Raw genomic sequence first — 10731 nt, forward strand, 5'->3', positions numbered from 1 at the left:
CAAACATCTTTGAAAGGAACAGACTCAGATTTCCAGTTTTTCACCTTTGTTAGTAGTGAAGTGCAATGTGCTCTTTTTAGCAGCAATAAGCAACTTCATTTAAACTGATTATCTTGGGCTGAACTAAAGAGAAACAGCAATAGCACTCCAGTCAGCCTTCAGAGTTAGACCTCATAACATTTGCAAGAGGCAGAGAAAAGTACAAGGGTTAGGTATGCTGGAGAAGGAAAAGAGCTAATATGAAAATTAAATAAAGCAGCAATTAAGTAATAGAGATCCATTAGGATTACAGCAATTGTAAGTATTACCTTATTAAAAAAGTTCAGTTGGATGGGATTTTGAATGAAGCTTTTGATTATTCTGGTTCCAAATATGTTAAATTCAACAAATAATTAATGTCACTATATTTTTAATCTTAAAAGGAAGGCCTTACCTTGAAGTCTTTGGTATTGAGATAAAGTTATAATTTGAATAGCTACAATATTATTACATAACTAGAGTTTCGTCTTTTTGCTATCATTTTGAAAATTCAATACATATTATCTTGACACATAAAATCCTTGAAAGACATGATATTCATAGATGAAACTGTGTAGGGTCTAATTGTCTTTATGGAAGTTCCTAGAAACATCTTAGCTCAATATCAATCTGCCAAGTATTAAAGGACTTTGCCAATTTCAATAAATACTATGACTGATATAATTCTGATTATAAATCATTATCTAGCCGTGGATAACTGAACACATAGGGTAGCTTAGAAATTCACAAGAGAAAGACCACAGGAAAATATGATAAAAATCCTTCTGGTTCATTCATTTATAGAATGTAGGAATCTCGATTAATTCTGCCAAGAATTTCCAGTTTTTAATCTAATCAGTTTTCCTGATCTTCCTGGTGAGTGGAAACAGGTTAGGAGTGGGAGGTGGTGGAATGAAGATGAGGAATTCTGTTTTTAACCACTGCCATAAAAGCTTTGGAAAAAGATAAACCCCATATCACCAAAGAACATTCTTTCCTTAAAGTGTTTTCAGAATAAATGAGACCAAGCTTCAGAACAATGCACAACCATGGATAAGTTAAAACCTTTAGGAAGAGGGATAATTGGGATAACTGTTGAATACTGTATAATCAAGACCCAGGAGAACTGACAAGTTTCCAGTTTCCTGGCAAAAGAAAATGCAGGATGGTAGGATCTGGCATTTTAATATTTTATCTGAAACTATGAAATAGAAGCAACTGTGCAAACCATATGACCCAAACAAACAGAAACTGCCCTCAAATACACAACTCTAGAAATATGTGATCAATGTTTAATATTCTGAGGATTAAGTAGCAAAATCAAAAAAGATTTTTTACTTAACAAGGTTCATTTCCTCTGAGTTCTTCTAAGAGTTAAAAATGAACTATCACACTTATTGATTTAGAACCATCAGATTTTACTTCTGGAAAATCTAATACCTTTCAAAAAGTTATAATTTTAATGTTAGCACAAAAATTACTTCCTAACATTTCATTTTAAAAAAAACCTTTTCTGCAGCCAAAGATTCCTATTTTTGAATTACAGTACTGCAAGGCACATACAGAACTCACCTCCTTCAAAATACACAGAATATATACTCCCTGAAATAGAAGTTAAAATCCTTGAACAATTAGAAATACTATAAACTTAGCAATTTTTAGGTAAAAATGTTGCTCCTACAGGATCATGCAACTTTCTTAAAGTCAACTCAGCACATATGTGTACATAATCTGTTTTTAAAACATTTGTACTTGAAATGCAGATACAGTGATTCGGAAGACAGCACTAAACAAAAACCTGGAAAGTGCTAAAGCTTGATAAATTTTACATTATTGCCTTCATTAGAGACTGTATCATCTCTAGTATTTTCAATGATTTGAATTTAATAATGGGGTAACTACACAGGAAATAAAGGATTTTATTTTCTTTTTCTAAACAATATTTCTCTCACCTCTAGCATCAATTCTTTTATAAAGGATGCTAAATGAATTATATATTTTATTCAGTAAAACTGAAGATAGACCATTTAAATGCTTCTACCAAATTTAATGCAGCTTAATTAGGGACTAGGTACATATTTTCCTCTGAACATTTTTGGTCAAGCATGTCTAACCACAAACGCAAATGGAATTTTAAGAGGTAGATTTTTTCCCATGATGCATTTTGTTAATAAATGTATTGTCAAGAAAATAAAAACAAGCACTGAGTGTTTTCTTAAATTCTAAGGGTCTAATGGAAAGAAAAATAAAAGATAGATATATCTGTTACAGTCTGACATTTTAACAGTCATGGTATTGGATATTTTGTGACCAGTGCATTTTGAACTCTCTCAGGATCAAAATACGAGTCTGCCAACCGTATTAAATCCTCCTCCACCCCCTCCACCAGTTGGTCCACAGCTTCCTGGTGGGTCATTGTCATCAAATCCATTGGGCCGAAATGAACAGGAGACAGATGCAGCTTGCAGGGCCCGGGCTCGAGCATTCAACTCTTGTTCCTAAAATTAAAAATATTTTTGATGAAATTAAAATGCTAAATACAATGGATGGGTATATCACCTACACAAATATTTTAAAATTGTATTAATCCTTAATAAGCACTCTTCAAATCTCAGTAACTTTAAAAATATTGACCATATCAATCCTTACCAAATCCTAGTGAAGTATATAATCACCTTTGGAGCAAAGAAAGGCAGAGAGCAAAATCCTGGTGTAACTCCACAAAATGATAGATCTAAAAACCATTCTGTTTCAATACCTCTCTTTACGAGAGAGGAAACTGAAGTCCTTAAGTCATAAAATTTCTCTACAGAAAATATAACAGTGCCTGCAACTCTCTAATACATATAGAAATGAATTTCTTTTATAATATACAGAAGATACAATTCAAAGGTTATGACAATGGATTATCTACACTCTATCAACTATTTTGGATGTGGGTGATTATAGCAAAAGGTATAAATAAGGAGAAAAGCCTGATTTTTTTTTTACCCCTTTCCTTTTAGACTATTTTTTAATAAATAGTAAGACAGATCTCAAAAAATACTAATAAGTAAAATGATGCCTATCTCCTAACAGTAACACTTAAAACTTTTCCCTACCAGATTATTAGAACTTTTATCAGGAATCAGTCATCTTCCCTTCTGTGACTTTGCTCCATCTGGCAAGGTAATACTATTTTATAACTTCTAGTTAAAATGTTTTAGTTAACTATTCTTCCATCTCCCTCCACCTTCACAAGATGTGCAATTTTTCATTATGAAGGAAAAAACCTGGCTTACCTTGACAGCTATCCCTCACATTTTTGACACCTTATTTCTCAGTAGCATGTGATGACTACTGAGAGACTACTCCAACACACAAAATGATCAAGAATCATGTATTTTTATGGCTGAAAGGGACCTTTGATAAGAAATCCTTATAACAGAATGGTCTAATTAACCAGTCTCTGACAGGGCTTTTAAAACTTAATTTGCAGGGTATTTCTTGAAAACATTTTTTTCATCTATTGTGTCATTTACAACATTTATAATTACTGGCTCCTCTGTACAATGTCTACACACATACACACATACAGAGGCACACATATCAATCTGTAAAATTAAGGATTACAAATGTTTTACAGATAGGAAATAAAAGCCACATACATCAGAAACAGACACAAACATAAGAAACAAAATCTTCATTGATCTAGTTCTACAGCCTATTACACTAACCAAACAAAAAATGAAACTATGACTCTGTATCTAAGATCAATATTTGGTTTTAGGTATAGATGATATTCCCTAATGAGTTAAAACCAAATGAATATCCAAGGTAGAGTTCAAGAAGTTCTGCTCCCAAAAGATACAGCAAATTATGCCGAGACTTTGTTATAAAGTAATTCCCTCCCAAATGCTATGTTGAAGGACACATAAATTATAAAACTAAGTTAAAAACTCCATTGCTTCTGACCTATATATCTTGACATAGAGCTTCCCAAAAGAGTAATATTCTTTTTCTGCTTTATTTTCTATTTATATAATTATATGGCTGACAGAGAAAAATATATGATATTGTTTTCAGAAGACAAGCTTAAACTGAATAAAAGTAGGAAAAACTGTCTTTCATCATATTTCTTTTAATATAGATGAAAACACTGTATAAATGTCAAATTGTGATTCTCACAGAATGTGTAATTTATATTATATATTAAAATCAATCTTAATTTTAGTAGTAGACTATAAATCCAGTCACAGAAAGGAGTTACTATGGTTTTGGGATAAATAACTTTAAGTATATTAAGATTTCTCATTCAAGTAAAACTGTTGACATTAAATGAATCCTCTTATTTTTGTTTAAACTGCACATATGAAGGTACTTCAAAAAGTTTGTGGAAAAACAGAATTGAAAGATCATAATCTTTCCATGAACTTTTTGAAGACCCCTCATACATATTACATATACTCTTCTGTATGTATGATAAAGAAAAAAATTAAACTATCACTCTCTCCAATGAAACAGATGAAAAGCACTGGAACTATAAATTTGGAACTATACCTTAAAATGGGTGTAAAAACAAAAAATGGGAATAAGAACAAAAACATACACATACATGCTTCATGTACTCAAAACTGAAAAATGACAGCTAAAAACTACTGTATACAAAATCTCAACACCATGCTTTCCTATTGCCTGGCAAATATGACAATGTGTTCATCAGCATAACAGAATAAACAATATAGTCTCTTAACAAACTTAAAATGCTAGAATGTAGAATGATCTGGTTAAGTGGTATGAAAAACTTCACAATTCAAACCCTTATCAATTACATTATTGTATGTAAAAGCGAATAATCACAATCTAAATTTATTTAAATTCCTAATTAAGAGTGGAGTATCTATTATTGTAATTTGCCTGAAAATAGGCAAATAACGAAGCTTTTATTTAATAGCCAGTCTTAATACAAGTAAAGAAATACCTTACTGTAAAATTTGGGAATATCTTTCACGCATTAAATGACTTGCTAATCTGAGACTTAAGATGGAATTTAGAACAACTGCACAACACTGAAAAAATGAATTCACAAAATATGTAATGCTTTTCCTTTAGAGTAACATAAAAGCTTTAAAACATTATTTTTTAATACATGATTATTTTAAATTACTCTTTAATGAAAAGAATAGCTCCTTATGTTCAAATATTACATAATCAGGATGCAATATGGTAAATGACAAGATGGTTAAATTGGAAAATCAGTCAGAGCTAGGCTACATAGAAGTAGTTGTTGTGGCTGTAAGAGTTTAGCATCATAGTCACAGAAATTAGTTTCTTGTCTTTCAAAACCCATGTCTCTCCTTTGATAAATAGTTCACTCAATCATTGATATATAAAAAATCTGCATATTTCCAAAAGTCCAGATAGCACTGGGACATTTTTATAATTTCTAATTATAGAAATTTTCTATTTCATCTTAACCCTCTTCCCTTCATTCTATCTCTCCAATCTTCAAGAATCATGAAGATTTATAACTAGTGCTGATATGATATCTAGCAAGAACAACAAGGCTGAATACATTCTATTTCTTACCTTGATCATAAACCATCTGACTGGATGTTAGAGAGTGTTTGGTATTGATACAGTTCTAACAAATATTCTAAATTTCTATTTTTTTTCTCTAAAGTTTGTTTTTGTGCCACTTCAGAACACTGCTGTACTCCTTTAAAAATGTATCATGTATCATTATTTGAGTATTTTATAATGAAGTACATTTGAAAGCTTTTGAGAAAATTTCCCTGTAAAAATCAGTACTATAGTAGCCCATTTCTGCTCTTATTTAATTTGTATGTCTTGCGAATTTTGTAACTTTCAAATGCAAAATTTTTAGAAACTTACTCATTTAAACTCATAAAATCACTTGGACTACCCAATTAACATACCTACAATTTTCTTTCCTACAATTTCGCCTATAATTTACTGTTGATTCCTTTATTTTGATAGCAAGTCGACAGGTTTTTAAAAGCAAAAACAAACTTTTCGCAAAACGTTTATTAACATTAAAGTAATAAAATCACTGATTACTTGAAAAAAACTTATAAGTAAATTCATCTCATATCAAACTTTTTCCATGGCTTTTGTTTACTAAATGCTCTATTATTTCCTTCGTTTTATTGCCCAGTTCCTTAAGGAATACAAACATCCTTTCTTTACATATTCTACCTTTTAGTGTTCTTTATCTTATCTACCTAAATGTCAATAAATATCCCTTAAAATACTTACACAAAGGTCTTGCAGAAAAAAAAACAATACATTTAGCAGTTGTTTCCCCTGGTGAGTAGGTCTAAGGGGTAGAGGAAAGATACTTCCATTTTATTAAATTTTCTATATTTCTGTATGGCATGATTTTATGGCAACATCTTTTGTAATTAAAAACAAATAAGGTCTTCTAATTCACTGCATCTAATTGCCACTTTGCATAGTTAATTTACAACATTAGAAAGTAAGATAGTTTAATTATATAGGTTGAGCGCATTTCCTATAAATCCTGACTCAAGTTTCAGAATTCTGTGACAATGTATAATTTGGATTTCAAAATTAGGGCACTCATTTAACCACCTGTCAACTGTTTAATACTTTCCACAAATAATGAAGCTTACATTTCCAACTTACCTGCAAATATAGTTTATTGTCTTTTGTTATTGCATCCATAAGTTCTTTCTGTAGAGGTGGGTCTCCATTTACCCAGAGTCCACTGGTTGGATTATTACCACTTAAACCATTAGTGCTGTTCTGTTTTTTATACAAAAGTACATAAGCTGTGTCCTTTGGAAACCTACTTGTAATTTTCTGGACTGACTGAAAAGAAGTAAATGTCACTCTGCTGTCATTAAATAAAAACCATTCTTTTGACATTTCCTTATTTTCCACATCCTTTTCAATAATTACACTGGGACTATTTCTCCCTAGTAAGTGACTTGGGGAGGATGTTAATGCCAGAGTTTCAGACTGGTGGCACATTTGATATGAAGACTCTGTACCTGTGATGTTTCTGGCATAAGAATAGTAATGCCCACTTTCAGAAGATATACCAGAGTGAACAACAATAGAACTTAATAGGTAGGGCACCAATTTTGGGCAGCAACCTTCTTCAGTCCCAGAAGGCTTTAATTTTTTAGCTAGGTTCTCATTAATATCAGTGAAGTCAACATCTACAGACCAACTTTCTGACAACGAAGAGAAAGAAGTAGTTCTTTTAACTGGCAACTCCAAAACCAGTGGCAGTGACACATTGTCTAAAATTTTTCTTCTCACATGATACTTCTGATCATATGAAAATCTCAGGAGAGTAAGAATAAGGTATTCAGGTTCCTCCGTGATTTGCATAGTTTTCTCAGCATTCTGTAGAGAGGCACAGTTTTCACAATAATATTGGTTGTCACCAGTAAGAATCTCTGGAGCCAAAAAATAATTTAGTAAGTCAGTTACTGAAGGTGTGGTTTCACCTCCTGGTTTCTGAGGTACATCTTTATTGGTAAGAATCTTGTTAGACTCATTAGGGACAGAAGTGTTTTCCATATAATGAAACTCATCAGGAGGACTGCCTATTCTTTCATTCACAACTGAGTCACAGACAAAGGCAGCTGTTACTGGATTATAAAGTACTGTTTCTTCTGAAGAACGAGGTACACTGGCTTGCATTAGACCACCATCTCGTGTACTGGGTGATGATGCTGGATCTTGGAAAGACAAGTTTTCCAAAGAAGATGAAGGACAAAAGGCAAGTGAAAGATCTGTAAAGGCTTCCACTTTTTGTGAGGTGCTCCTGCAGTTCAAACAACATATGTGAGTTCGTAGTTTTCCTCCAAACATTTTTTCTATCAAAGTCTTCTCACCATCACTTGTGCAAGAGGTCTCTGTTAGTACATCTGCCTTACTGGCTACTTCCTGTAAAGAAGTTTCATTGCATCCCAGACTTTCAGAAGACTTGTGTGAGGACTGAACTTTCACAATCTTTTCTTCTTCATGGAGCCTGAAGGAGAGTATATCATTATTTAGCTACTTTGCTTAGGTTTAAATGTAATTTCCATCGAAAAATACTAGTGACTTACATAAATAGCCAAATTATTTTCATCAAATAGAATGCTTAATTTAAAAAATCAAGTTTCTCCTTTTTTAATCTACAAGATTACCGAAATAGTTTGAGAAAGTAAGAGAGGCTAGGGGGCTATTACTACTCTGTATTCTCATTTCACTTTCTTTGTACTGCTATTTTATAGGACTTACTGCATTACAGTTAATTATATACGTTCCTTAGCTGTCTTATATGTCTGTCTGCCTGGCGTCTCATAGAATGGCACAAAGAAACCACTGAATATATCCCTAGTTGAATGGAAGGAAGGTTGCATACGCTGAGCTCAATTTACTTTACTAGTCATTCATGCAACAGAAGCAAGCAAAGACAGAGATACAAGAAGATAATAGGTTTTATTAATTAAGTAGTAATGAGATGTAAAATATACCAAATCCATAAAATTATGAACTGGTCTAAAGGAGAGGCTTTTAAACTTTTTGGTTCTAGTGCTTCTTTATACTCAAAAATAACTAAGGAATTCAAGAGCTTCATTTATGTGGATTATATCTACTGATATTTACTGTTTTCAAAAACTGAGAATAAAATATAAATACATTTAAAAACAATAATAAACCCATTATGTGTTAATATAAATAACATTTTAAAAGTGAAAAATAGTTATATCTTCTAAAATCAAAAAAAACAAACAAAAAAAACCTAGTGAGAAGATGGCAGTGTTTTACATTTTGCAAATATTTTAAGTATCTGGCTTAATAGAAGACAGCTGCATCCTCATATATGCTCTATATTCTTTCTATTGTTTTATGTTTCTTGGATAAAATATACGAAGAAAATGTGACCTCATACCAGACATGTAGTTGTAAAAGAGAAAAACCTTACTCCTGTGAGACTCCTGTGAAATGTGTTTTAAGAACCCTTAGTGGCCCTTGTATTACACTTTGAGAACAGCTGGTCTAAAGTAAGGAAATTTAAAAACAACAACAACAAACAAAAACAAAAACCCCAAATTAGAAACAAAAGAAAACTTAAACATCCAATAAAGGCTGCAAAGGTATTTTAGGTATTTTAAAGATTAACACTTGAAATATGTTTTTAAAGGTAAAAACAATATTAAGTAGAAATAAACTGTTATAAAAAGACACAATTCAAATCATAATTTTAAAAATACTTTTTACCTGTCTAGCAGAAACCTGAGGTATTCAGAACAGTCTTGCTGTGATCTGGGAGTAAACCATGGAGGTCTGGAAGCCTCAAAGAATATCCGAGGTGCATATGCTTCCCTCTTTTGATAGCAATAGAGAAAATATAAGAAAGTGAAAATACAAGTAACTGAAATCTTAATATATAATGTTTAATAAAGATTACTTAAAATTACATTGTACTCAAACTTTATTAAAAAGTGCCAGACATGGGGGCAACTTAGAGGTAAATAAAATTAATTAAAAATACATTCAGGTAACTTTTAGTTAAAACTTCTCATTCTGTAGAGGAGAATTGAGATTTAAAGAAACTGTGACTTGCCCAAGGTCATACAGCTAAATGAGTGGTAGAGGGGAATGACAATAGAACCTAGATCCCTCTAACTCCTTGATGTAATGATCCCCCTCTGACAGTCATGTGTTCGAGTCCACAATTTTTTGAAAAACCATGTTTTTTGAAAATCTGAAAATATGTTAATGAATATATATTTTGACTAAAGTAATACAGGGAATACTCTACAGAGTCATGCACACCTATTTTAGATAAAATTTCCTTGAGTGGGTACACATGTCATAATGTGTAGAATGTGAGCACACTGATTAGGGAGCTTGATTATTGCTTAAGTAGAGAGGCAGGTTAGTCTAGTGGTTGATCAGGCACTCTGGAGTAATTGAGGTTCAAATCCTAGACTTTGCCACAACAAAAAGAACTGAAAAAGCATCTGAAAAGATGTGATTATATCTTAAAAATGTGGAATTCTCCCAACAATTTGAATATTTGTGGCATATAACAATTTAGTCCTCAGTTAAGAATAATTTGTCCCAAATTAGGGGTGTTCATAGCATTTTGAAGAAAGTTTGGCATACTAGTTGAACCTGGGCTTCAGAGCAATTTGGTTCATAACCTCATCCTGCTACTTGTTTGCATGAGTCTGAGCAAGTAACTTAAGCCCAGTTTCTTCATCTGTAAAATGGGGATATATCTTATTACATGATAGATTGGCTTTGAGGATTAAGAGATAATAGAATTAATTTAGCACAGGGGCTAGAAAAATTTAAATTCTCAATACATGTTAGCTTTGTTAATTATAAGAAAAAAAATTATATAGGGGAAATCTACCTATCTAAAATAATATTGTTGGTCTGTATTACTGAAACCAGAGAGGGTTTCAACTGTGACTTTAATTAGGCTTTCTTGTTAATTTCTTTCTTCTTTTCTTGGGAGCAGGGAACCTCCTAAGGTTTTTTTCCTAATAACTCTGATTTTGTAAGTTAATATAGCATATATATCTGCATAAATACATATATATTATATATTATATAATCAATTTACCAGGAAACAGAGACGAGGGATAACGGAGACAGTTTTCTCTTTGTCCTGCTATGTTAAATTTAATTTGTGAACAAATTTCCTCCAGTTAAAGAACAATAAGATTCTCTCTC

At 32.0% G+C, this 10731-nt stretch overlaps 1 protein-coding gene across 1 annotated transcript; it reads right to left on the reverse strand.

Annotated features, from left to right (window-relative positions):
- Positions 1-1187: 1187 nt before the first annotated feature.
- LOC103583034 (ubiquitin carboxyl-terminal hydrolase 38-like) lies at positions 1188-9368 on the reverse strand. The gene is made up of 3 exons (XM_008564457.1): positions 9265-9368; positions 6667-8026; positions 1188-2516 (listed from the first exon to the last, which is right to left on the reverse strand). Exons 2-3 carry the CDS (start codon positions 7864-7866, stop codon positions 2355-2357), a joined length of 1362 nt encoding a protein of 453 aa, XP_008562679.1. The 5' UTR covers positions 7867-8026; positions 9265-9368; the 3' UTR covers positions 1188-2354.
- Between the last annotated feature and the right edge of the window lie 1363 nt (positions 9369-10731).

Source organism: Galeopterus variegatus, unplaced genomic scaffold, assembly GCF_000696425.1.
Source record: "Galeopterus variegatus unplaced genomic scaffold, G_variegatus-3.0.2 Scaffold19186, whole genome shotgun sequence".
Lineage (NCBI taxonomy): Eukaryota > Metazoa > Chordata > Mammalia > Dermoptera > Cynocephalidae > Galeopterus > Galeopterus variegatus.

Bases quoted from the DNA above. Each gene is read 5' to 3' on its own strand.
- LOC103583034 (XM_008564457.1), bottom strand. From the start codon at position 7,866: ATGTTTGGAGGAAAACTACGAACTCACATATGTTGTTTGAACTGCAGG. The intron at 2,517-6,666 runs GTAAGTTGGAAA...TTTTAATTTTAG, and splicing joins ACAATAAACTATATTTGCAG to GAACAAGAGTTGAATGCTCG.